This window comes from Poromitra crassiceps (genome assembly GCF_964638095.1).
Source record: "Poromitra crassiceps genome assembly, chromosome: 18".
Taxonomy (NCBI): domain Eukaryota; kingdom Metazoa; phylum Chordata; class Actinopteri; order Beryciformes; family Melamphaidae; genus Poromitra; species Poromitra crassiceps.
This window is the reverse complement of record NC_139636.1, coordinates 12454989-12482817: the sequence shown is the minus strand read 5'-3', so window position 1 is coordinate 12482817 and position 27829 is coordinate 12454989. Positions and strand designations below refer to the sequence as shown.

At 47.5% G+C, this 27829-nt stretch overlaps 1 protein-coding gene across 1 annotated transcript in view; it reads left to right on the top strand.

Annotated features, from left to right (window-relative positions):
• Window positions 1-27829, top strand: part of kcp (kielin cysteine rich BMP regulator) — a gene marked incomplete at its 5' end in the record, with an annotated part of 32180 nt that overhangs the window by 3683 nt on the left and 668 nt on the right. Inside the window, 41 exons of the mRNA XM_083654703.1 lie at window positions 195-363; window positions 7256-7329; window positions 7442-7535; window positions 7791-7873; window positions 8054-8147; window positions 8320-8399; window positions 8512-8597; window positions 8718-8808; window positions 9090-9189; window positions 9358-9443; window positions 9813-9906; window positions 10158-10307; window positions 10391-10497; window positions 10580-10673; window positions 10798-10971; window positions 12608-12690; window positions 12788-12881; window positions 13607-13789; window positions 13972-14142; window positions 14369-14542; window positions 15097-15179; window positions 15278-15368; window positions 15449-15531; window positions 15624-15797; window positions 19844-20023; window positions 20652-20916; window positions 21195-21277; window positions 21355-21448; window positions 21544-21717; window positions 21901-21983; window positions 22712-22832; window positions 22989-23071; window positions 23846-23945; window positions 24100-24188; window positions 24703-24805; window positions 24899-25041; window positions 25670-25842; window positions 26012-26123; window positions 26212-26313; window positions 26412-26576; window positions 26895-27195. Coding sequence (XP_083510829.1) covers window positions 195-363; window positions 7256-7329; window positions 7442-7535; window positions 7791-7873; window positions 8054-8147; window positions 8320-8399; window positions 8512-8597; window positions 8718-8808; window positions 9090-9189; window positions 9358-9443; window positions 9813-9906; window positions 10158-10307; window positions 10391-10497; window positions 10580-10673; window positions 10798-10971; window positions 12608-12690; window positions 12788-12881; window positions 13607-13789; window positions 13972-14142; window positions 14369-14542; window positions 15097-15179; window positions 15278-15368; window positions 15449-15531; window positions 15624-15797; window positions 19844-20023; window positions 20652-20916; window positions 21195-21277; window positions 21355-21448; window positions 21544-21717; window positions 21901-21983; window positions 22712-22832; window positions 22989-23071; window positions 23846-23945; window positions 24100-24188; window positions 24703-24805; window positions 24899-25041; window positions 25670-25842; window positions 26012-26123; window positions 26212-26313; window positions 26412-26576; window positions 26895-27195 — 5083 coding nt within the window. The remainder of the gene's footprint in view (window positions 1-194; window positions 364-7255; window positions 7330-7441; window positions 7536-7790; window positions 7874-8053; window positions 8148-8319; window positions 8400-8511; window positions 8598-8717; window positions 8809-9089; window positions 9190-9357; window positions 9444-9812; window positions 9907-10157; window positions 10308-10390; window positions 10498-10579; window positions 10674-10797; window positions 10972-12607; window positions 12691-12787; window positions 12882-13606; window positions 13790-13971; window positions 14143-14368; window positions 14543-15096; window positions 15180-15277; window positions 15369-15448; window positions 15532-15623; window positions 15798-19843; window positions 20024-20651; window positions 20917-21194; window positions 21278-21354; window positions 21449-21543; window positions 21718-21900; window positions 21984-22711; window positions 22833-22988; window positions 23072-23845; window positions 23946-24099; window positions 24189-24702; window positions 24806-24898; window positions 25042-25669; window positions 25843-26011; window positions 26124-26211; window positions 26314-26411; window positions 26577-26894; window positions 27196-27829) is intronic.

The following is a 27829-nucleotide window of genomic DNA, read 5'->3' as shown; positions in this document are numbered from 1 at the left end:
AACTTATAACTACATGGTATGCTATATGATATGAGACAATAACATTCGATACAATATTACATGCTATATGATATGAAACAATAACATTTGATACAATATTACATGCTATATAATATGACATGACGGGATGCAGTGTGATGAGAGGGGACAGGACGTGCGGGGATGTGATGTATATTTATTGATTGGTTCAACAGAACGCAGAGCTCCAGTCACGCGTGCAGCACTTGGAGGGATGCGAGTGTGTGAGGCAGCGGTGTGTGTGGGAGGGTCGTGAGGTGGAGGACGGCCAGCGGTGGCAGATTGACCTGAGCACCGTGTGTACCTGCACATCTGGAAAGGTCACGTGCCGGGCTAACATCAAGGGTAAAATAGCTCAGCTTCTCTATGTCAGTTTCTCTCTTTCTATCCCTCCCTCTTTCTCTCTCTCTCTCTCTCTCTCTCTCTCTCTCGCTTTCTCTTTGTCACACACATATACACACAGACATGCAAACTCACACTAACACACATACAACTGATGTCGAGTAGCTAGTTTGCAGATGGCAGTGCCTCTCCCAGACCCCTGTCTGTCGAGCCCCTGTCATAACGGAGGCGTCTGTTCCGTCTCGACCACTGAGCCTGCAGGGTTTCGCTGCTCCTGCCCCCCCAACACCCAGGGACCAGTGTGTCACAGACAGCTGAGACAGGTATCGCTAAGCCAGACTGGACTAGTGGATTAGACTAGATCATTATTAGATATTAGACTAGGGTAGGCTGTAGTACTAACGCTCCCGTAGGCTACTGCAATGAACTGTCCAACCTTTCTGGTCCCTGTTGTGAAAGTGTGTTACTGTGTCTCATTACAGAATAGAGTTTGCTATTGTGTGTTTGTGTGTGTGTGTGTGTGTGTGTGTGTGTGTGTGTGTGTGTGTGTGTGTGTGTGTGTCTGTGTGTCTGTGTCTGTGTCTGTGTCTGTGTCTGTGTCTGTGTGTCTGTGTGTCTGTGTTTTTTTGTACTGTAGTTGTGCACAACTATTATGTGTTAGTTTTGGAGATATTTCTCATTGTATGTTTGGTTACCTGGCAGGTCTCCAGAACATTTCAAATGCTTGAGGTGGGTCACAATCGCAAATGAAAACCAAGGTTTGAAATACCCTTCTGTTAAGTGTTCCGTCACTGTAGCTTGTCATAGTTTGACATATAGTGCCTTTGCCTTTAGTTGTTTGTTTCAGTTGCTTCGTTACTTTGCTATGTGTTATAAGGCTCTGTGCTGTCATAGTCATGGTGGTGTAACTGTCGTAGCTGTAGTTCTTATCGTGCATTCCTTTATAACTGGGGACTGGTAATCTTACGACTTCAAAGGTCATGAGCTGGGCGGTGACGTCATCAGAGCTGGTATTTCACACTCCAAACTCGTAGGAGCCTCAGCAGGCCCAACCTCAAAAATCCAAGATGGCTGCGCCGTGCAACAACAGTAGTAGTAATCGTAGTAATATTGTTTAGCACTTCTGTTTTGTTTGTGTCTCATTAAATCAGCTGTACACACAGCACTGCCTAACTTCTATCTGTGTGGACATGAGGCTGCAGTGTTTGTATGTGCAAAATGCAGCGAAATGCCATGTTGTCAATTGTTATTGCTAACAATGGCTAGCCTGGCTAGCGACTGGATCTGACCAATGAACAGTGAACTTCCCAGCTCAAGTTTTCTGCAAATGGAACGCTAACAAAATGGATGTGATGTCATTTAGCCTCCACATCCCAGTTATTTTGCGATAAAGGAACGCACGATTAGATCAGTCTGCTGGCTTGCTCATGGGGGCTGTAGTTCTTAGATCACTCTGCTGGCTTGCTCATGGGGGCTGTAGTTCTTAGATCAGTCTGCTGGCTTGCTCATGGCGGCTGTAGGGTAGAGTTGGCCTGCTGTATTGGGCTTGCCCAATAGCAGTGCTGCACTTTGCTTTAGTGCTGTTTTCACTACTGGCTAATATGGCCATTGCAGTGGTGGATAAGGCTGGGTAAGAGGCGCTCTGTCCCCTCCTCCCCACCTCTAGGCATGCTGGGAGCCCAGGCCAGAGAACAGCTGTCTGGCGGGGCGGCCATCTCAACACCGCTGGGCCTTTAATCCCACCTCTGGCGTCTGTGAGGACTTCCTCTACTGCCCTGGAAACACCAGCAACTACTACTTCCCTTCCTTTAATGCCTGTAGGGATCAGTGCATGCTGGGAGCCTGCTGCCTCCGCAGGCCAAAGCAGGGCCTTCCCACCGGCCGCCTGGATTACAACAACCAACATGGATACAACATATCTTATGCGGCTCTTGGGGGGTACGACGAGCAACGTCATTTGGAGGATGAAACGTGGTACAGCAACATAGACGTTAACCTCACTGAGCTGGGCGATGTGAAGACAGGCTGGAGGAAAGAGCGCAACAAGGGAAGTCCGAGGGAAGACTGCAGCGAGGATCTGGACTTCACGTATACCTGTGAATACATCTCCCTGATGCAGTGCCAGGCCTCGGTGAAGGCCCGGGCGGCCGAGGCCGTGAGCTTCTCCCCCGGAGGAAGATGCTCTGAGGTGAGCTGTGGTGGAGGCTGCGGGTGCCTCTCCCAACGGCAACCCTGGAGATACGGGGAGAGGTTCAGGCAAGGCTGTGAAGAGTGCATATGCACGCGAGGTGGCAAGGTGGACTGTGTGTGCACACACCTGAGCCAGCGCAAAGAGATGAGAGACCTCACAGTGAAGGAGAGGAAGCGCTATCATCGGGCTGTCAGAAAACTCCACGCCAAGCCAGGTAAAACTGTCACTATCGAACTCCTTGAATCCTGTGTTTCTTCCATTTTTCTAATTTCCAAAGTGATCATGGGTTTATTTGTGTGCGTGTGTGTGCGTGTGCGTGTGCGTGTGCGTGTGCGTGTGTGTGTGTGTGTGTGTGTGTGTGTGTGTGTGTGTGTGTGCGTGTGCGTGCGTGCGTGCGTGTGTTTGTGTGCAGCTGTATGGGAGGGCTTTGCTCTGTTGAGAGCTGACTTCTCCCCTCAGGCGGGTGCCCACGCCTCCTTCCTCCCCTGGCACCGCTACTTCCTGCGGCTAGTGGAGCGCGAGCTGCAGTCGCTGTCGTCGTGCCAACTGGCCATTCCGTACTTTGAGTGGACGGTGGACTCCGGGTCGATGAGGTCGTCTGCTGCCTGGCAGGCCGGGCTGTTTGGAGGAGACGGCGAGTCGGGGTCAGCCTGTGTCCCCCATCACCCTTTCCAGGGCTGGACGTCCCGTTCCCACTGGTCCCCTTGTCTCAGACGGACTTTCAACTCTTCGGTTTGACTCACAACTTTTATTCATCTAATAGCCGGCATATAACAGTGCTCTCAATATAATCGATGTCTGTGTGCTGAGATGTTTTTTACGCCTGTTTTTAGCTATTCTCCTTTTGATGTGTGTGACTGTTACCAGGCCTCTCTGATTGTTCCCCCCACTGTTCCCCTTTAGGTGTGGCTGCCAGATGCAGTGACCCTCCAGAGGATCGTGAACCAGGGAGACTTCCAGATGCTCTCCCAGTCTCTGCAGGCCTTCTCTGGGCTCTTCAGGCTGTGGGTGGGGGGTCATATGGGCTCTCCTCTGGCTGCCTACGACCCTCTCTACCTCTCACACATGGCCTTCATGGACAAGCTCTGGACACAGTGGCAAGAGAAACATCAGGCCAAAGTCGCGCGCAACGTTTACAAAGATGGACAAAGACCTGGAGACCAGCATCCTCAGAGTCACATCCACTATCCTGCCAGGCAGAGGCATGTGAAGATGAAGCCGTTCGATGTCACACCCGATGATGTCATGTCTTCGCAGCGCCAGATGTGTGTGGTGTATGTGCCCATAACCATCGGCGCACCTTGCAATGTGACGTCATTACACGCGGCACACCCACAACGAAGTGACTATTCTAGACATGACAAGACTCAGAGATATCGCAATCACAGCTCTGACCCGCACGGATACGATCGTGACGGCTATGACAGCAGCGGCTGGGACAGGTGGGGCTACGGCAGAGACGGCTTTAACCGTGATTTCATCGATAGGGACGGGTACGATGTGTCTGGTTTCAACCGCTATGGCTTCAACCGTTCCAATGTCAGCTGGTTTGGCCTGTGCCGGGATGGAGGAGTGTGTGACAGAGAGAAGGAGAAAGAGCCTGGAGTGAGGGGTGGAGGGGAGGAGAGTGATGAAAAGACAGAGGAGGTGCAAAGGGACAAGGTAATGTCTGAGCTCTTCAGTGACCGAGGCTACAGCATCTATGGTTTCGATCCGTTTGGTTTGGATCGGGGAGGCTTGGATGCGTTTGGCTTTGGAACAGACGGTTACGACAAGGACAGTTGTAACTGGTTCTTCAACGGGCCGCACTACCTGCGGTTCTACTTCCACACACAGCAGCAGTTGATGTCATCCAGTAGCCAAGCCCTAAACCGCATAACGCGTACCTGCCCCCCAATCACTTCCCTTCCCCGACACTGGGCCGTGAAGGAGTGGATGGCTCTTGATCTGGAAGAAAGTGGCGCTCTGATTGGTCGACTAGAGCAAGAGTGGGTGGGACAGAAGAAGCGTGAAAGTGGTGATTTTATCATGGCAGCTACTCAGAATAGGAAGGATATATGGCTGCCAATCACACCCGATCACAGGTATTGGTTTGACAGGAAAGATGCCAGTAGTCATGTAGGAAATAGTCAGATATATCATACATATATTTAACATTTTCTTGTTGCATTATGATGTGCTTTCCCCTCGAAACACTGTCTGTAGGTTGTGTTTCGAGCTCCACTGGTTCAGCGGCTGCCCCCTTGGCTCTGCGCCAATCACCTGCCCTGACCTCTGCCGCCAGGCTCGTTGTCATGGTTACCCCGAGGCCGTTTGCCGTATGCACAACTGTGGCTCGTGTTTCACAAAGTGGCTGGACCCGGCTACAGGAGGCCATGTCATATGCCACGACTGGTAACCACCAGCTACAGGAGGCCATGTCATATGCCACGACTGGTAACCACCAGCTACAGGAGGCCATGTCATATGCCACGACTGGTAACCACCGCACTGTGCCCAGGAACACGGAGGTGTCAAGCACTTTTCACAGCAACGAGAGGAGGAGAGACGATCAAAACATCAAGCTACAGAAAGTACTCCATGGACAAGGATGAGACTTGAACAGGAAGGAGACTGATATTGGACTAAAATAAGATGAAGACTAATTCATTACCAATGATATCATAGCACAGTCATGGTAACTTTGTAATTACTGTATGTACCTCATTGCAAATGGATACATTTGCATTTGCACCTCCATATTTCCATGCGGACGTTAATTCGGTCTTATTGACTTTTCTCTGCAATGTGCAGTGTTAAAATGACTAGACATCCTGGCTGTGTTATACCCCGTTTACACCTGTTTTTTTTAAATGGGACATGTATCTGGATAAGCTATGCTAAGCTAACCTAAGTTACAGGAAGTAGTTTCTGTCCATTGCTTGACGTGAAGGAAATGGATAGGAGTGCAGTGAACTTCTCAATGCATACATCTGTTGTAGTGGAGTGAAACAAACATGCATCAGGAGAGTGATTTGTTTAGGTTGGACTGTCCTCATTTTCCCCCTCTCTCTCTCTGTCTCTCTCTCTGTCTCTCGTTCTACCCCCTCCACCCCCCCACGCCGTAAACATCACACTGAGTTCTGTCCTGCTTATTGTCCAAAGTTTAGGAATGTGCATAATACACACATAACATTGTGCCCACACAGCTGTTACTCAGAGTTATTTCTAAACCTTGTCTTTGTCTCGCCTCTTCGGCGGCGCTCTCTGTCTCTGTCTCCGCCTCTCATCCATCGCTTCCTTAATTGTTTCTGCATGTTTGCTACAATGGCACCCAGTCGACACACACACACACACACACACACACACACACACACACACACACATGCTCATAGACACTCTCTCTCTCTCACACATAGACACTCTCTCTCTCTCTCTCTCTCTCTCTCTCTCTCTCTCTCTCTCCCACACACACACACACACACCCACACTCGCTCATAGACACACTCCCACACACACTTTGATCTAGTGCATGCTTGGTTGGCTAGAGGAAATGCCTGGTGGCTGCTGGCACAGTAGGCAGCCTCACTAGTCTCTCTGGCCCTGTGATTATTCCCCCTCTCTCACACACAAACACATTGTGTCTGTCCTTTGGTTAGACTCTTCATTAAAGCCATTATCCGCTGAAATGACCGAGCTGAGCCACAATAATAGTTGATGAGCCCACTGCAAGCCTGGCTCCGGCTCGCCTGTACTACACGCTAAACAACCTCTTCATCCAAATAAACAGACACAGAATGTGCCGGGGGGAACTGGCAAGAGGAGGCGGATTGGTTTGTGTTTTGTATAGGAGATTCTCCAGTAAACTTATAATAACTGACATTACAACCTTGTCCTGGCTTTCTCCCTCTCTCTCACTCTCTGTGTGTCTCTCTCTCACTCTCTGTGTGTCTCTCTCTCACTCTCTGTGTGTCTCTCTCACTCTCTGTGTCTCTCTCTCACTCTCTGTGTCTCTCTTTCACTCTCTGTCTCTCTCTCACTCTCTGTGTCTCTCTCTCACTCTCTGTGTGTCTCTCTCACTCTCTGTGTCTCACTCTCTGTGTCTCTCTCTCACTCTCTGTGTCTCTCTCTCACTCTCTGTGTCTCTCTCTCACTCTCTGTGTGTCTCTCTCCGACAGTAAATCTGTTTCGGTGTTAATAGACTCGCCGGTGGTAGTCTTTAAGGGCTGCAGGCACTTCTGTTTATGGTTACGGTCCGTAAAACATTGTCTGTGCTTGTGCAAGTGTGTGTGTGTGTGTGTGTGTGTGTGAATGAATGTGCATATGCATTACATCAGGACCATGCTGTTCTGTCATTACCGGAGAAAGAGCAGAGCCAGATGCTCCCCCAGTGACCTAGAGAGAAGGGTGGAGTGGAGGAGATTTGTAGTCAGGAAGAGAAAGAAAGACAGAGAGAGAAAGGATGGAGGAGATTTATAGTGAGGAAGAGAAAGAGAGAGAGAGAAAGAGTGAGAGGTGGTGAAAAGAGGGTGGAAGGAGAGACCAGCTGTAGGCTAATCGTCAAACTCATTTTCACATTCCTCTTCTCTGTCTTTGAACCATCGTCATACACTCCTCCTTCACGGTAGTTAACACTCAGGCACACACACACACACACACACACACACACACACACAAACAAACAAATGTATATGTACGATAACTTCTGCCATGTCTCCTCTTCAGGGTGTGATTTGGATGGTACACCCCATAATGTGTCCTACAACACTATCGATGGCTGTCAGACCTGTACATGTAGGGTGAGTGTCTCCTACACACACACTCACACTCACACACACAGAAAAATGCTAGATATTAATTTCTGCTCCATTTAGCGTTTCTCTCACCTGGTTGTCCTTTCATTGGCGACAGGGTGGTAACAGGGAATGCTCTCCTCTTCCCTGCCCTCCACTGGACTGCACACAGCAGGAGGCTGTACCTGGAGAATGCTGCCAACGATGCAGAGGTCAGTAACACAGAGAAACAATCTGTACACAACCCTCATAATGAGAATAAGAAATCCCCACAATATCTGACTGACTGACTGACTGACTGACTGACTTGAATTTGGCTCGTGACGCCCTTGGGTGTGCCATGGGAAAAACGGAACTGAGTGGATTTCATCCTAGGCCAGCAGGGGGCGACATGTGTTCTCAGAGATGGGGGAATGTGAGTGCCACTGGACAAAATGAATGAATGAAACATCTACTGTGCAATGCAGGCTGCATCCATTCCAGTATCCGGTATGAGCACAGAGCGGAGTGGAGACCAGTGGAAAAGCCGTGTGAAGTCTGCCGCTGTGAGGTTGGTGTGACACTAACTATCTACCAGCCTCACCTCTCATCCTTGATACCTCCTCTAAGTATCTACCAGCCTCACCTCTCATCCTTGATACCTCCTCTAAGTATCTACCAGTCTCACCTCTCATCCTTCCTACCTCGTCCCTCATTTCTACTGGCATATTTCTCCTCTCACTCTGACCAGGAGGGCCATGTTCGCTGTGAGAGGGAGCGCTGCCACATCCCATGTAAAAACCCTGCTTCTCCTCCACCCACCACCTGCTGTCCAGTTTGCCACGGTGGGTAGAAGTGTGTGTGTGTGTGTGTGTGTGTGTGTGTGTGTGTGTGTGTGTGTGTCTTTTATGGACTGCAGAGATACAATGTGTGTGTGTGGGTGTGCGTGTGCTTGTGTGTGTGTGTGTGTGTGTGTGTGTGTGTGTGTGTGTGTGTGTGTGTGTGTGTGTTTTCTAGGCTGTGGTATGAACGGTCAGGACTTCCCTAACGGAGCTCTGATCCCTACTGGAGACCGCTGCCAGGAGTGTCTATGTGTGGTAGGTGGAGCCTCATCAGTTTTCATCTCGGTCTCTAGAAGTCATTTGAGAATCATATTCATATTCATATTCATAATCATATTCAGGCCGATGTGTGTTGTGTCTTTGCCAGAATGGAAATGTGGCCTGTTCTCCCCTTCGCTGTCCTGCCCTGTCTTGTCAAAACCCTGTGCACCATGTGGGAGACTGCTGTCCACGGTAACAAGACCAGCATGTGCCACCAGGCTACTGCTTCTCCTTATCCATGCCCCTTGCAAGCCTGCATTCATCTGCCAGGTGAAAATGTCAAAATATTGACAGTGTGTATCTCACCTGCAGGTGTGTGCAGTGTGAGTATGAGTCCAAGGTGTATCTGGATGGACAGGACGTCCCCTCCAGGACAGACCCCTGCCTCCACTGCCGCTGCTCTGTGAGTACAAACTGGGCAAGGTAGATGTGATTATGTGGAATGTTCCTGTCAGTGAGAAAAACTGAAATAATAATCATAATAAACCCCTGATGTGTTTCATGACCCATTGTATTTTCCAAAATTAATGAGTGTACTGTATATCAAAATTAAGCATTTTTTCCCCAATTCTTCTTAATATCCTGAAAAGTGTACTTTCTGGACGCAGCTGTATTTTGTGGAAACTGCTGTGCCTGCGTGCCTCATTTAATTCTGACAAGTCCGTCCTCGTCTGTCTCTGCTAGGCAGGTGAAGTGTCGTGCGAGCGTATGGACGCCTCGTGTCCCACGCTGCGCTGCAGCCATCCAGCCAAGCCCAGGAGACAGTGCTGTCCCACGTGTGATGGTGAGTATCATGTGTGTAGAATTTGTAAAGATATGAAATTGTTTATTTGAGTCCATTTTATTTCTTCCGTCACGTCTTCTTTTCATTATGCACAAGCTTGTAGTTTTCACCGTCTATTTCAGCTCAAGCAAACATGACTGTGTTATCTGTGTGTGTGTGTTGTGACAGAGTGTGAATATGACAGGAGGGTGTATGCAGATGGAAAAGTGTTCAGCCCTGCTGGGAGTGGACCCTGCCTGCAGTGCAGGTGTAAGGTAAGTCTGCATATTCAAGAAAGAAAGTGTAGCGATTCTGAGAATAAAGTCAGAATTCTGATATTCTGAGAATAAAGTCAGAATTCTGAAAGTCAAATCATTTTTGTTTGTCTCCTCTTCCTCACTCGAGCACTGAATAACACATTTTAATTTCTACAATTTCTACCATGTAGGACTTTCACCTACTGGAGCAGAAAGCTTGTCTCAATTTATGATGATTTCTTTTATGTTTTTTTGTTGTTGAGCAAATCATTGTTTCTCTGTGGTTTATTGCATTATATTATACTCTTCATTACACTACACTACTACACTTCTTATACACTCTGATGATACACACTAAGTTCATGTTGTGGGCACGTGTTTCTTCAGGGGGGAAATGTGATATGTCATGAAGAGAGGTGCCCCCCTGCCCAGTGCTCCAACCCTATTATAGACCCCCATCTCTGCTGTCCAATCTGTAAAGGTACACACACATGCACGCACGCACGTACACACACACGGAAACACACACACGGACACACACACACACACACACACACACACGGACACACACACGGACACACACACGCACACACACACGGACACACACACACGGACACACACACACACACACACACACACACACACACGCAAGCACACACACACACACGGGGACACACATGCAAATATAGCTAATAAAAAAGTAATGTATGAAACCCCCTGCTCTCTCATTAGCGTGTGTGTTGGAGGGAGTAGAGTATGAAGAAGGCTCCCGCTGGCACCCTGAGGGTCCCTGCTCCAGCTGCACCTGTGTGGATGGAGAGACCTTGTGCACACACACACAGTGCCCCCCGACCCACTGCCTGCATCCCACCAAGAACCCTGGTAAGCCTGTGTGTTTGCGCATCTGCCTGTGTTTGTCTGTCTATGACTTGTGTAACCTGTATCTCATCTCCTTCCTTCTCGAGGCTCCTGCTGCGCAGCGTGTGGAAGCTGCACCTACAATCATCGCATCTACAGCAACGGACAGAGGTTCACAGCCGTTGACCAGCCCTGCCACATCTGCACCTGTCTGGTGAGAACACGTCTCCATTCGCTTCTGCACACTTTCCACCTCTGAACCTGGTTGCTGTTGACTACACTGAACCTCTGCTCAGGATGGCACTGTGGAGTGTAAGAACAGACCCTGCCCGCCACTCAACTGCACCAACCCACACACACCACAGGGGGAGTGCTGCCCCAAATGTCCAGGTACCCAAACGCACAATTCAGCAGATGTGGTCATCATGTACCACATGGTTTCCATTGTGTATTCCACATTAGACCGTCAATCAGCTCAGTAACAATATAACTTGTGTGTTTGTGTCTTTCCCAGACTGCTCCTTTGAAAACCGCGTGTTTGTGGATGGGGAGGCTTTCCCGAACCCTGTGAGCGTGTGTGAGGAGTGTAAGTGTGAGAACGGCAGGATCGACTGCCATCCGCCCCAATGCCCACGTCCCAACTGTAACGCACCTCTGCCTGGAGCCTGCTGTCACAACAACTGCAATGGTGAGGAAGTATCGCTTTGCTGCCAAGGAATAGAAATAAGTTACTCAACACAGTAACATCGGACTATTACGCACTACTTCAGGCTGCAGCTATGCTGTCTAGGAATAGGAATATCAATAAATTACTCAACACAGTAACATCTGACTATTACACACTACTTCAGGCTGTTTAGTTTAGTTTAGTTTATTTCGGATCAAGAAATGCATAAAAACCATTACAAATTTACAATTAATACAGTAGTAAAAAAGTACACAATATGTAAAACGAAAGTAAAATGATCCAAGGATAACCCAGTAAAGCAGCTTAAAGTTACAAACTAGAAGCCTGCTTATTTCCACTGGGGTCCTTCAAATATCAAAACCTTAATATTACACAATTGTACTTTATAAAAGAAAAACAGAAAAAGGAAGTCTATCGATGACACATAAAATATATGATATATACAAATGAAATCTCAGCGAAGGTGTTGCAATTACTCTCTAGTCAACATCTCATTTTTTAGATGAGTCTTGAGAGCACGTTTAAAGACATTCACAGTGTTTATGCCTTGCACTGAAGCAGGTAAATTATTCCAAAAGTTGATAGCAGTGTTACAAAATGACGTTTGGGTTTGGCTTCCTGCAATAGGTTTCTGAATTGAATATTGGGCAGATCTGGTATTATAGGAATGAATTTCACTTGTTCTTACAACACCCTCCTTGAGATAACCAGGGCTAAGGCTAAGGCTGCAGCTATGCTATCTAGGAATAGAAATAAATTACTCAACACAGTAACATCTGACTATTACACACTACTTCAGGCTGCAGCTATGCTATCTAGGAATAGAAATAAATTACTCAACACAGTAACATCTGACTATTACGCACTACTTCAGGCTGCAGCTATGCTATCTAGGAATATAAATAAATTACTCAACAACACAGTAACATCTGACTATTACGCACTACTTCAGGCTGCAGCTATGCTATCTAGGAATATAAATAAATCACTCAACACAGTAACATCTGACTATTACACACTACTTCAGGCTGCAGCTATGCTATCTAGGAATAGAAATAAATTACTCAACACAGTAACATCTGACTATTACGCACTACTTCAGGCTGCAGCTATGCTATCTAGGAATATAAATAAATTACTCAACAACACAGTAACATCTGACTATTACGCACTACTTCAGGCTGCAGCTATGCTATCTAGGAATATAAATAAATCACTCAACACAGTAACATCTGACTATTACACACTACTTCAGGCTGCAGCTATGCTATCTAGGAATAGAAATAAATTACTCAACACAGTAACATCTGACTATTACGCACTACTTCAGGCTGCAGCTATGCTATCTAGGAATATAAATAAATTACTCAACAACACAGTAACATCTGACTATTACGCACTACTTCAGGCTGCAGCTATGCTATCTAGGAATATAAATAAATCACTCAACACAGTAACATCTGACTATTACGCACTACTTCAGGCTGCAGCTATGCTATCTAGGAATATAAATAAATTACTCAACAACACAGTAACATCTGACTATAACGCACTACTTCAGGCTGCAGCTATGCTGTCTAGGAATATAAATAAATTACTCAACACAGTAACATCTGACTATTACGCACTACTTCAGGCTGCAGCTATGCTGGGAAGGAGTATCCCAATGGACAGGAGTTTCCCCATCCTACTGATGCATGCAGGACCTGCAACTGCATAGTAAGGATACTAAGAATCACAATATGGATGCCATGCTGACCCCTTGTGGTTTCTCTGAGGTAAGGTTTCAATCAAATCTGCATTGTGCTTGTTCTAGAATGGGAATGTCCAGTGTCTGATGAAGAGGTGCCCCCCACTGCAGTGCTCCAACCCCAACCTACTGCCTGGAGACTGCTGCCCCCAGTGTCCCGGTAAGGAACTGAAAGCAGGGAGAGTTCAGAGGTTGGAGGGAAATGGGGGAAAGGCAGAATTGTCTTTTTTTCTTTTGACCTCTACAATGAAGTTGGAAGGAGGTGGTTATATTTTCACCCACATCTGTTTGTTTGATAACATGACATCTCAAAAAGTTACAAATAGATTTGGATGAAATTTGGGGATTTGGATGAAATTTGGCCCAAGGATCAGCTGATTAGATTTTGGTGTTGATTCGGATCTGAGATTTCCACCATTACTGTAGGTGATTATTATTATTATTTTTTTTGCCATAACTATTATGCTGCGTTCATGTGCCGGTGGGAAATACTACAAATTGCAGAATTGTTTAATGATGACAGATGTTTACGTTTAGGTTCTCCTATCCGACAACCACTAAACCATTTCACTTATGAGTTCCCGTTCCCCTGGTTGACAGGTTAAATAGTAGATTCAAGATTCAAGATTCAAGATTTTTATTGTCACTCCGTAGTACAAGTATCACATGTGAAATTCTTGTGCTGTAGGCTCCGTTACAACATAGTGCAAAAAATAAAAGATATATAAATAAAAAACAAGAGGCAACAAGCAAGTAGCTGCTGTAGTGTTTGGTTGGAATGAAAATCTGCAGACTCAATGGCTCATGTTTGGATACAGCCAGGTTTGAAAGTTGACTGGGACAAATGGACAATACTGTTCCTTCTTTTCGTTGACGTTCTCTCAGCTCCCCCTTTGGACTGTGTGTATGAACGGCGAACCTACAGACACACAGAACGTTTCTACGACCCAGCTGACACCTGTCGATCGTGTCTCTGCACCAATGGGACAGTTCACTGTCAACGCAAGACTTGCCCCCACGCTCAGTGCTCTCATCCAATCACACAGGAGTGCTGCCGGACCTGCGAAGGTACAAGATCTTAACCTGGCAAGACAAAGCCGTTTTGATACGTGGAATTAAGTATTTCATAATGCCAGTTGTGATCACAAATGAGCATCATTGCTTGATATACTTGCTGTGCCGCTTGCCCTTTTGAACAAGAAAACATGTTAATTTCCAGGCTTCTACAGTAAATGTCTTTCCCTCTGCAGGCTGTCTACATGAGGGGCGAGAGCGAGCCAATGGGGAGATGTGGGACGACGTATCAGATGCGTGTGGAGTGTGTTTGTGTCGGGAGGGCTCGGTCAGGTGTGAGAGGAAGCGCTGTCCCCCCTCCAACTGTAACTACCCTATCCAGAGAACGTGCTGCATGGCCTGCGATGGTGAGTAACTACCCTATCCAGAGAACGTGCTGCATGGCCTGCGATGGTGAGTGACCATGTGGGGGAAGGAGGTCGGTGTGGTTACTCTTCCATATGCTTGAATCCCACCAGGGCTCCCATCTGTGACCAATTATGCTCGAATCCAGCAAGTAGAATTCCTCTCTCTCTCTCTCACTCTCTCTCTCTCTCTCTCTCTCTCTCTCTCTCTCTCTCTCCCTGCCGGCAGGCTGCATGTTCCAAGGTAAAGACTATCCCGATGGCTTCGAGTTTGTCAATGACAAGGATCCCTGTGGTATATGCACCTGTTATGGAGGTGATGTTGTCTGCACCCGGATACCCTGTTACCAGGATTGCAGCCACCCTTACACCCTGCCTGGGCAGTGCTGTGGAGAATGTAACCGTATGTACACACACTCATAACTAAGAATAGTATTACTGTAATATATTACTTTTCCCAGTAAAGAGTACTGTAATGGATTACAATTTCCAATACAGTAATAATGTTACACTTATTAATCCAAGTAACTTCAAGTTACTGCATTACTTTCCCCAATGGAAAAAGAAAAGAAAAGTATGCAGTTTGGCGGATTGTTGACTCCTGTAAGGTTAATTGTTGTTCCAACAGAGTGGCTTCAGTTCTAAAAGGAGCTGACAAACGGGTTATATATAATTTTTTTGAAAGGGGGGGTAGTGAAAGTAATATATTAGAAAGGAACATAACTAATTACTTTTGATACCAAGTAATAAGTAATGTAATATTATTACTTTTTAAGGAGTAATAAGTAAAGAGTAACCTATTACTCTTCCTTAATAACTTGCCAAACACTGCTCATAACAGAGTCATCAAACACCTTTTATGATACATACATACAGCACTGATTGTAAATGTTGCCTCATTTGTTCATCATTCCCTGTGATCACAAGCTCATCTTATAACGTATCTTCCCTTGATAGGCTGTTTCTATAACAATGCAGTCCTCACCAGTGGGCAGTCCATCCCAGACCCGAGCAGCCCCTGCTCTGAATGTACCTGCCAGGTAAACGCATACATGCAAAACACTAACATCCACATTCCTATTGGCTAATCTATTCTGACAGTGTGCCAATCCGGTGTCTTTATCTTATTTCCTCATAGAGTGGCTCTGTGCGATGTTTGAAGAAACAGTGTCTGCCAGCCCACTGTCCTCACCCTGTCTCTGACCCATGCGGCTGCCCCGTCTGTGAAGGTACAGCCACTCACTACACGCTACAGTTACATGTACGCATGTGAAGTACGTCAATAATGAATGCTTTGTTTTGTGTGCAGGTTGTCTGTTCCAAGGTGTGACTTATGTTGACGGACAGGTCCTTCCAGGAGGAACGGGAGGGTGTCAGTCCTGCACATGCTCAGTGAGTGAGTTGGCTTTCGGGTCAGGGACTCGCTACACACTCACCATCACACCTTCATCTCATCGTTGCATGTTGTTTGTGTGTTTCCATAGAGAGGCAAAGTAGCGTGTGTGCAGCGTGCGTGCCCCGCTGTGCCCTGCCCTCACCCTGCACTGGACGGCTGTGCGTGTGGACTGTGTGACGGCTGCAGCTTTCATCAACGAGACTGTTTCAATGGAGAACGATTCCCACACCCTACAGACCACTGCCAGCTCTGCTCCTGCCTGGTACTCTGCACAGCCTTTTCATAGACATATTCACTATGCACACCCTACAGACCACTGCCAGCTCTGCTCCTGCCTGGTACTCTGCACAGCCTTTTCATAGACATATTCACTATGCACACCCTACAGACCACTGCCAGCTCTGCTCCTGCCTGGTACTCTGCACAGCTTTTACATATATTATATATCAGCGCACAGGATGCCTTCGTCAGGCCACTTTTGTTGGGGATAGATAATGTATTTGTCCCAACAATTTGTGTCATAGTTTAATAAAAGGCACACACTGGAAGAGTCTCTAGGAGGTAAGTATAGGAATCAGCAGTCTTCAGAGGAGAGTAGTGGTCTCAACAGGCAAGAGCATCTGCTAAAAGGTGAGACTCAAACAAGTGATTTATAGAGAGGAGTAATGTGTGTATGTGCTGACGCCTTCAGACACAGGATAGGACACACACTATTCCATTGTGACATGAGTTTTTGGAAGAGTCAGACATTGAGCACAGTAGCTGTCCTGAGGCTTTCACTGCCCCTCCCTATGACCCGGTCAACACCCCACCTTACCCTGACATTTATACCTGGCATGAATGCCAGGTATCCACCCTGGCCCTAGCATGATTACTGTCCAATCGGAAGAGCACCTGATTATCGTCGTCTTGCTAAACTAATGGCCTAAGTCATATTTTCAAGTTTTTCAGGAGACACAAAAAACTGAACCAAATAGAGAGTATATGATATTCCTTAATCATTTCACACAAAAAGGTTATGAAAATATATGACTATTAACATACAAATAACGCTGTATGTTAAATCATGTTGCATAAGTGGATTAAATGACTTAGGCCAATTTATGAACATGCCGTTGCATCTTAGGCAATTTTAAACCTGACTTAGGCAAAACAATGCACATCTTTTATTCCCACTTCTGTGACCACAAACAGTTTAAAACGCTAGTGGAGCACATAGATAGAGACTCAGGAGACAGAGGGCAGTTTGACTTTCATTTAATAAAGCAAACTCATCTTTACTGGGTCACTCTTAACAAATTGTAATTTAAACTTAAACTTAAATCCTTCTTAAATCAAACAATGTCAGTTAAATCAAACACTGAGGAGGCATGTGCCTCACTTGTTCCTCTAGCTCTTCTTTGCTGGGTCACTCTTAACAAATTGTAATTTAAACTTAAATCCTTCTTAAATCAAACAAATGTCAATTAAATCAAACACTGAGGAGGCATGTGCCTCTCCTCACTTCTTCCTCCAGCTCTTTGCTGGGTTTTAACTAACCCTTTAACATTTCAAACAATTTCACTGCTCACAAGTATCACAATTTTTTGCAAGTCCAAGTCAAGTCTCAAGTCTTTGAGGGGCAAGTCCAAGTCAAGTCTTTGAGGGGAAAGTCCAAGTCAAGTCTTTGAGGGGCAAGTCCAAGTCAAGTCTCAAGTCCCTATGGATGAGCGTTCTATCCAGCTGCATGTACATGGTCCTTCGAGCCTGGATGGGCCTCAGCAAGTGGGAATGGACCAGAGGAACCAGCAGCCAGTAGGGGGAAGAAGGGCACCTCCATACCTTCAGTTGTGGGGATATCATCCACCATCGCACCCCCCTCCCCCACAACGATACCATCCCCATGTAGTTGGGCCTACACCTGAGCGGCAGCATGGTCAACCTGCACGAGACACCATGGACTATTTGAGACACCTCTTGAGGAGGCTTGATGCGGTAGAGGGATGCTTGTACTCAAGGAAAGCGCTCCCTGTGCCTCACCCAGCCCAGGCGCTCCCTGTGCCTCACCCAGTCCAGGCGCTCCCTGTGCCTCACCCAGCCCAGGCGCTCCCTGTGCCTCACCCAGTCCAGGCGCTCCCTGTGCCTCACCCAGTCCAGGCGCTCCCTGTGCCTCACCCAGCCCAGGCGCTCCCTGTGCCTCACCCAGCCCCCGCACTGCCAGTCCTGGTGCCCTCCGCACCGCCAGTCCCGGTGCTCCCCGCATCGCCAGTCCCAGTGCCCCCCGCACCGCCAGCCCTGGTGGGCCCCCTGGCGCCAGTCCTGGTGCCCCCCACACTGCCAGTCCTGGTGCCCTCCGCATCGCCAGTCCCGGTGCTCCCCGCATCACCAGTCCAGGTGCCTCCCGCACCGCCAGTCCCAGTGCCCCCCGCACTGCCAGTTCCAGTGCCCCCCGCACCGCCAGTCCCGGTGGTCCCCCTGGCTCCAGTCCCAGTGCCCCCCGCACCACCAGTCCCAGTGCCCCCCGCACTGCCAGTCCCGGTGCCTCCTGCACCACCAGTCCCAGTGCCTCCTGCACCACCCTGTGCCTCACCCAGTCCAGGCGCTCCCTGTGCCTCACCCAGCCCAGGCGCTCCCTGTGCCTCACCCAGTCCAGGCGCTCCCTGTGCCTCACCCAGTCCAGGCGCTCCCTGTGCCTCACCCAGCCCAGGCGCTCCCTGTGCCTCACCCAGCCCCCGCACTGCCAGTCCTGGTGCCCTCCGCACCGCCAGTCCCGGTGCTCCCCGCATCGCCAGTCCCGGTGCCCCCCGCACCGCCAGCCCTGGTGGGCCCCCTGGCGCCAGTCCTGGTGCCCCCCGCACTGCCAGTTCCGGTGCCCCCTGCACTGCCAGTTCCGGTGCCCCCTGCACCGCCAGTCCCGGTGGCCCCCCTGGCTCCAGTCCTAGTGCCCCCCGCACTGCCAGTCCCAGTGCCCCTCGCACTGCCAGTCCCGGTGCCCCCCGCACCGTCAGTCCTGGTGGCCCCCCCAGCTACAGTCCCGGTGCCCCCTGCACCCCCTGCTCTGGTGGCCCCCGCACCTCCATCTGCTCCCTTGGCGCCCATCCCTCGGCGCCAATCTTCAGTGGCTCCCATCCCTCGGCGCCACCCTCCAGAACAGTCCAGTCGGAGTCGACAATATCTGGGCCGGCCCCCTGAGTATACCTGCCGGTGTCACCAGCATCCAGGTCGGCCTCCGGAAAGGTCCTGTCTGTGGCATCAGTGTCTGGGACATCATCCGGGGTTGCTCAACCTGTCTGCTCTGCCTCCTGGATGCCCTCCGGACCAGATGGCCCCTTCAGCCCTGCCTCCGGCCGTCTTGGCTCTTTTTCCACCGGCCATGCAGCTTGCCCCATTTCACCCTGCTATGGGGCGGCCATGACAGCCGAACGGTTTGCCTCATTTACTCTCCTTACCTTCAATTCCTCTGCCTCTAGTCACTTTTCTTAGTATACATATTCACTAGTGAATATGGGGGCGGCTGTACAAAAGTGACTCTCGGACTCCAATTCCCATAACCCATCACTCCCTCACCTCCAGCCATTTACCCTCCCCTAAGCACACCTGCACCTAATTCTGGACTGACAGTGTGTGCTCCAGACAGCAGTGGAGGAGGCTGCTTTCGTTCTTCCCTATTGATTGCCATGTACAGATGCATTATTTGAAGCCTAAATCATCTGCTTGTATATCTGCATCTGCTTGTACATCTGCATCTGCCTGTACATCTGCCTGTACATCATCATCAAGGGATCTGCTTTAAATAAACACCCTTGGCATATGTTCCTCTGGCCCTCTTCATTCTAATCGGTGTCCCACTTGCTGAGGCTACACCCGTAACCAACCCACTAGCAGTTTGTACATACAAAGAGCTTCCTTTATGTTGAAGTATTTCTTTTTCCTTGATGCAGATGCAATTTTAAAAGCTTGTAAAATGGCCTAAGTCGCATTGTCTTGTGACTTAGGCAAAAATAAAATGGCCTAAGTCACAGTTAGATTGATTTAGTCACACAATTGATTTAGGCCATTAGATTATTGAGGTAAAAACAGCATTTTCTTTTCAATTAGGATGTTGGCCGTTTTACCAGAGGTGGGGAGCATCCTGAAGAGCTGACTTAGGCAAAAATATCATTTTCGTAAAAAAGTGACTTAGGCCATTAGTTTAGCAAGGCGACGTTATGTTTTTTGCACTTAGAATATGAACAATCCAAGTAACGTTTCTTCACTTAATTTTCTTGTAATTGTGCAATGATTGGAGGTTTCTTGGTAAAGAAATATTGTCAATTTCTGTGTGTGCAGAATGGCGGAGTGATATGTGTGCCTGCATCTTGCCCGAGCGTAGCCTGTCTGCGTCCAGTGACCCCCCCAGGGGAGTGCTGTTCCGTCTGCACAGGCGTTTGTCTGCATCAGGGGGAGGAGTATGAGTCTGGCTCCTCCTTCACACTGCCCTCTGACCCCTGCTCCTCCTGCTCCTGCCTGGTCAGTCTGGCAACGTCTCTTACTGAACTATAACTATAAGAAACCCTTAGCCTCAGTGTGACACTCAGCCTCCTTCTCATGCTGAGTCTCAGACAAGGACCCCCAAAATCCACTGCGGGCTCTCTTTAAAGCTGCCCTACTCTTCCATACAGAAATCACACAAAAACAGTACTGTGTTGCATAGTTTTGAATAGAGCCTGTCTTGGTCTGTCTTTTCAATTGAAAATGCCCATTGTTGTTGTTCTGCTTCCCAGCGGGGAAACAGCGTCCTCTCTGCTGTGGCTATTGGTGGAAACCCGGAATTACACATCCGGAAGAACAGAAATTACAGGTGCAGACAGCACAAAAAACCTTCTGTATTTAAAACTATGCAATATTACAGAAAGAAATAGCCCATTTTGATGGACAACAACTGTGGCTTTAAGGCAAGTACAGTTTTTTTGTGATTGCTACATGTATGGAAAAGTACGGCTGTTTTAAAGAGAGCCTGCAGAGGATTTCGCAGGTCCTTGTCTGAGACTCAGCATGAGAAGCAGGCTGAAGCTTACGTTGAGGCTAAAACCAAATGCGCAGATAACCCCAACTCCAACTTTTTTCTCTCTCTCTCTCCTTCTACCTTGTTGGTCAGAACGAGGTGGTGACCTGTCACAAGAGACCCTGTCCGGTCCAGTGTTCCCATCCACTCCCCTCAGACGCCTGCTGTCCCGTGTGCGACTCCTGTCTGTACGAGGGTGTGGTCCACACTCACAGACACACCTTCACTCCCTCCTCCAGCCCCTGCCAGCGCTGCACCTGTGTCCGGGGCACGGTCACCTGTGTGCCCCTCCAATGCCCGCCCACCCAATGCGCCCGACCCGTCACCAAGCCAGGACAATGCTGCCCTCAGTGCACAGGTACTTCTTGATTGTTAGCATACATGATATGTGCAGGCCTGCTAATTCTTAGCGTGTATAATGAGTCTCTCCAGGAAGTTGCAAAATTACAATCACAGTATTTCATGCAAAATCCGACCAATCCCTGTAATATTTGCAAGAATGTACTAAACTCTCTCTCTCTCTCTCTCTCTCTCTCTCTCTCTCTTTCACTCGCTCTCTCTTTCACTCTCTCTCTCTCTCTCTCTTTCACTCTTTCACTCTCTCTCTCTCTCTCTCTTTCACTCTCTTGGTTTTAGTGTGTATGCTGGAGGGACAGGAGTACAGCGACGGGCAGAAATGGACCCTCAGGTCTAACCATTGCTCTACATGCACCTGCCAGGTCTGACTCTCCCCTCTTTGTATTTTCTCTGTATATTTCCTCCTGTGTTTATGTGCTAACCTGCGATACTTCTCCAGGCAGGTGAGGTGCGCTGTGTGTCTCCTGAGTGTCCTAAACTGACCTGTCTGCATCGAGTGACTGAATCAGGAGGCTGCTGTCCTCGCTGTAGAGGTAAAACCATAGACCGTTAAAACAGACGCCATCGACCAAAGAGAAGCTTCATCACAGGGAGGAAAAACTGCTGACACAACAACACCTCTGCTCAGGTTGTATGTATGGAGGAGAGGACCATGCCGAGGGCAGCAGCTGGTTCGCAGACTCCACCCCCTGTATGACCTGTATGTGCGTGGATGGGGTGACCACCTGCTCCGAAGTGCACTGTCTGTCTCCCTGTGTCAACACCATCAGCGTGCCTGGCGAGTGCTGCCCCGTGTGCGCAGGTAAGAGAACACGCATACCTGTCCTCTCTGGTACCCCGTGTGCGCAGGTAAGAGAACACGTATATCTGTCCTCTCTGGTGCCATCCATCTTCCTGTGAAATAACAGTTGTGTGTTTAGTATTTGACATATTTGCTTGTTCCAGCTTTTGGTGTTTGATCATTTTATACGGTGTGTTTGAGTAGACTGTGTATTTGAGGGCAGAGTGTACGGCCCAGGGGACAGCTTCCAACCGGCCAACGACCCCTGTCAGATCTGCACTTGTGAGGTACAATACACACAAACCTGATACCTGGGCGTGATGCATCATTGAGTGCGTTTACATGCACACCAATAAACTGATAACTGTGAGTAATCAGTTTATGGCAATAATCTGATTACTGCGTTTACATGCACTTTAATAATCCGACAATAGGAAAAACCCGGGTTTACATGATTCAGTCAATTAGTCGGATTTCTCTCCAGAAGGCGGCGGTAATTCAACTTTTTACATGCAACTTGTACATGCGCAAATGTATAAACCCACAAGAAACCTGATACGCTGTATACATGCACTCAAAAGACAGGTTATTGGCCAAAAACCTAGGTGTGTTAATCGGTTTTCTCATAACCCGTTTATGACCATAAACGGATAAAGCTTATCAGTTTATGCTGTTTACATGACCACTTGAATAATCAGGTAAGTCTAGAAATCCGCTAATAAACTGTTTATTGTCTGCATGTAAACGCACTCATTGTTGATTTTGTGAATTCCTTCATATCTTTTTGTTTATATTATAATATTTTCTTTATTTGTTGTTTTCTAAAGCATTTGGCAACACTGTTTCAAAAAGTGCTATAAATAAATTGTATTACCGTATTACCATTATTATTATTATTGTTATTATTGTTATTATTGTTATTATTATTAGAAATAGTAGTTCAGATTGCAGTACAGTAGTAGTAGTGAAATCATGCAGGTTCACAGTCTACTCTAAGCTACGCTGTGTGTCCCAGGTGATGCCGGATGGGGAGCAGCACCTGAGATGTTACCGTAAGCAGTGTCCCAGCCTAGTGGACTGTCCAAAGAACAACATCCTGCTCTCTGGACCAGACTCCTGCTGTCCTGTCTGCGCACGTCTGTACATCCCCACAAGTCAAACTGCATTCCATCATTTACTTATATGTAAATATGTACCGTAATGTCAATCAGCTCTGTAACGTGTGTGTTTGTGTGTGTGTGTGTGTGTGTGTGTGTGTATGTGTGTGTGTGTGTGTGTGTGTGTGTGTGTAGAGCCTCTCAGTAACTGCACAGCTACCCTGATCGGTAATGAGGTCTTGGCTACTGATGACCCCTGCTTTACCTGTCAGTGCAAGGTACCACACCACCGCCCTTTTTAATATAAGTCTTGGTAGGGTGTTGAGTCTGTAGGTCTTGTGTTATGAATATTATTATGAATATTAAAGATGCATTAAGTAATCTATCACTTTTCTCTACCACTATCGGTGACCAAGAAACAACGCCAAACCGTTTGGTGTTGCTTCTGCATTGTTGCCAGCTAATTAGGGCAGAGATCCAACAAGAACGGCCAGTGAAGGGGTAATATATCTAAATACTCCACAGTGTATTGTATATAATATATCTAAATACTCCAGAGAGTGTATTGTATATAATATAGAGTATCTAAATACTCCTGCTTTGGCATTCTGAGTTTTCTTTCCAAAACAGAGTTTATTGGCTGGAAAGTGAGGTTTTGAAGGCCAGAAATTTCAGCAGCTGGCAAAGTAATTGCTGAGTCACTGATAATGAACCACAAACCTATCAAATATACTGTGGTCATTTTGTGCTATAAGAGAGTAACAAGCTTACTTCATGCACCTTTAAGTGATATTGTTATTGTCCCCCACAGACATTATCTTACCGCTGCCCCCCATCATATGTCACTTTAAGCACTTTATATTTTGTGATTATAATTTGTGATTGTTTTTCTGTATTGCTTTCTCTTCTACTGTTGATGTGACCACTGCACTGCTTACTTGCACTAAGTCAAATTCCTCATTTGTAATCTGATCACTTACTGTGGCTATTAAAGTGAATGTTGAGTCTTGTGATTCTGTGTGGTGCAGTGATACTGTGTGTCTGTTATATAGGACCTGACATGGACCTGCCTTCACCAGAACTGCTTACCGCTTACTTGCCCTCCCAATGAACAGTTCACCCCTCCAGACTCGTGCTGTCCTGTGTGTGAAGGTGAGATACGTCCTCCATGTCTCTTTCCCTAGTTCTGTTCTCTCTGCCCTTCCATGTTCAAGTCTCCCTGCTAGTAAAACATGCATAACTGTGAGGGTTCTCCTAATCCATGCTGTGCTCCTAATGCTCCTAATACAACAACTGTGTCATTCAGATTGTGTGATTGAGGGCCACAAGAGACGTGTGCCCAATGGCAGCAGCTGGACAGACAGCGATGACGACTGCGTCACATGTGCCTGTAACGTGAGTCACACACATGAACACTAGGGGTGGGAATCACCAGATGCCCACGATACGATACTAAAACGATACTTGAGTCACGATACGATAGTATTGCGATATTGCGATATGCTAGTATTGCGATATAATGAATATTGCGATATTTCGATATATTGTCTAACTCCTTTTCCTACCTTTTCCTTGACCTCACCGGAAGTAAAACATGCAGTGTTTTTTTGTTTAGTTTTGTTTTTGCCCCACATGTAGGCTACATTATTAAGCTTCTCTGGACTCAATATGCCACTGCAGGCGCGGACTGCAACATCGGGCGCTTCGGGCAGATGCCCGGTGGCCTGGCATATCGATACTTGGCGTCCAAATATCGATACAATATCGTCAGGCAAAATATCGCGATACTATGGTGTATCGATTTTTTCCCCCACCCCTAATGAACACTAATCGATCATGCAATGCTTCATGTGAAATAGAGTTTGTGTTGGAGGAATATGGATCAATCCTTTCTATATTGCATCCTTAGCTGGGCCATATTGAGTGCAGCATCGAGGAGTGTTTACCTGTGCTGTGTCAGGATGGCCAGATACAAGTGAAGATCCCAGGGAAGTGCTGCTATGAATGCCAAGGTATTACAGCCACCCAGCACAGTTGGTAGCATCACTGGCTGTCTTTGTTGAATGTCCTCACTTATATTGACCTATCCCCTTATTGTGTTGTAGACACGGGGGTGTCGTGCACGTACCAGGGGACAGACTATCAGTCAAACGAACAGTGGGAGGTGGATGAGTGCACCGGCTGTACTTGTGTGTCTGGAGCTGTGCACTGTCACAGCGAGCGCTGCCCACCCCTCACCTGTGCAACAGTCAGTATACGCACACACACACACACACACACACACACACACACACACACACACACACACACACACACTCTCTCTCTCTCTCTCTCTCTCTCTCTCTCTCTCTGTCTCTCTCTCTCTCTCTCTCTCTCTCTCTGTGTCTGAAATGTTGAGCAGTGGTTCTCAACGTGGGGTCCGGGGACCACCAGGGGTCTTTGAGCAAAAGCAAAATGATGATTTATTAAACTTCACTTACAGTGATTTACAAGACATTAATAAGAAATGTAGACTGTTTTGGTCACTGTTATCCCTCTGCCTATGATACAGATAGTCATGGAATTCTGGACAAAATCATATCTAACAATAATAATAAAAAATCTCAGATTTGGGTGAAATGGGGGATTGTGGGCCTAATTTGTATTAAATTAGTGATCCTTGATATGAAAACGGCTGGGAGTCACTGCTGTACAGTACATGAAGTATCTGAAATTCCAAGTCCTCACAGCCCCATTTGACACTGTGCTACTTTGATATAGTTTCCCCCCGACTTTCCTGGGTTGCTCATATTTGCACAGCACGTGTAGTTGAACTGTGTGTGTGTGTGTGTGTGTGTGTGTGTGTGTGTGTTGTGTGTGTGTGTGTTGGCTCTCAGGACGAGATGCCAGCGGTAATCCCAGGTGTGTGCTGTCCACACTGCCTGCCTCGTCCAGCCACCTGCATCGCCTTCGGAGACCCTCACTACCGCACCTTTGATGGGCGCATGCTGCACTTCCAGGGGGCGTGCACATATGTCCTGGCTCAGGACTGCGAGGGCGGAGACTTCAGGTGAGCCGGGTCATTCGTGCTCATGATTGGTCAACATGTTTGGCGAGATACATGTTAAGTATATGTGAATCCCAGCAGTGGTTTTATATTGATCATGTCTTTGGCTCAGGTGAAACAGTAAATGCACTTTCCAAATTCAGCAAAAGAAATATTTGTTTTTTGTGTGCAGTATTCATGCCACTAATGATGATCGTGGGCGCAAAGGAGTGTCCTGGACCAAAGAGGTGACTGTGTTCATAGCAGATGTCACAGTGCAGCTTCTCCAGGACTGGGTTGTGAAGGTTTGTGTATCCTACTACAAAATGTGTGTGTACAGTTGTGTTTGTTGTGTGCATCCACTGTATTATCAGCCATTTCTATTATCTTCAGGTCAATGATGAGGTGGTGACCCTGCCCTTCCTCAAAGAACCTTACATCTACGTCGAGCGCCAAACCAACACAGTCTTACTCAACACTAACATTGGGCTAAAGGTACAGAGCTGCTCCATGTCTCTTACATCACCTCTCGGTATATCACTGTACAGTTCAGTTACTTACTGGATGCTCCTAAATCACTGGTCCACACTTAGGTGCTGTGGAGTGGCCGTTCTCACCTGGAAGTGAGTGTGCCTGGCTCCTACAAGAGCCACACCTGTGGGCTGTGTGGAAACTTCAACAACTACCACCAGGATGACCTCCGCATGCCCAGTGGACAGATCAGCCTATCAGAAGCAGACTTTGGCAACAGCTGGAGGGTAATTTATTTTAATTTTATTGAATGTATGTGTGTGTATGTGCGCGCGCGCGCGCGCGCGTGTGTGTGTGTGTGTGTGTGTGTGTGTGTGTGTGTAAATATATATAAAATATATATAAAATATATAATTATGTAATAAACAGTATACAAAACAAGATAAAACAAGAGACCATAAAAGGAAGTAACAAGATAAAGTATACATAAAAGTCTATAGAAATATTGAAATCTTTTAGAAGAAATTTAAAAGGTTATAAAGATTGAGCCAGCAAGTTCATTGTGGGCACATAACTTCATCTGTGTGCATCTGCCATCATTTTAGGTAGAGAACCGTAGCCACTCCCTCTCATCCTGTCGCCAAGGTGAGGACATTGACCCCTGTAAGGATGCAGGCTACCAGGCCAGGAAGGGGGCTAACGCTCGCTGCAAGGTCCTAAAGTCTGCCGTGTTCAAGCCCTGCCACCGGGTGGTGCCTCCCGAGCCGTGGCACGGGGCGTGTGTGTATGACCTGTGTGCCTGCGGGGCCAATACTGATGAGTGTCTGTGTGACACACTGGAGGCCTACGCCGGGCAGTGCAGACAGGCCGGAGTCATCCTGCAGTGGAGGAGCCCGTCGCTGTGCGGTGAGTAGGACACGATAGGATAGACTTTATCGTCCCCAGAGAAATGTGTCTTGATACATAAAGTCACTTATGTTAAAATACAATAACATAATGTATACATACAATACATACTGTTCACAGACTGTCATTATACACAGGCATGCACAGGCTGCTACCTAGACAGCTACAGTACCTCCCCCCAACACACACACACACCTGCACACATTTTCAACTGTTCAACAGAGGATGGTGCTACAAGCAAGACATTTCGTTCTCAATCCAAGAAAAGAAATGACAAAGCAGTATATTTTTTACAGTGTATTGGGAAGAGGGAAGGGCTATGACAGAAATACACTCCCCGAGCACTTTGTTAGGAACACCGCCTGACGCTACACCTGCTTATCCATGCGATTATCCATTCAGAGAGTCAAGTGGCAGCAGTGCAACGCATAAGATCATGCAGATACAACAGCTTCAGTTCATGTTCACAACCAATATCAGAATTTGGGACAAATGTGATCTGTGATGTTGGCCGTGGCGTGGTTGTTGTTGGTGCCAGACAGGCTGCTTTCAGTATTTCTGAAGCTGCTGATCTCCTGGGATTTTCACGCAAACCAGTCTCTCTAGTGTTTACCCAGAATGGTGCGAAAAACAA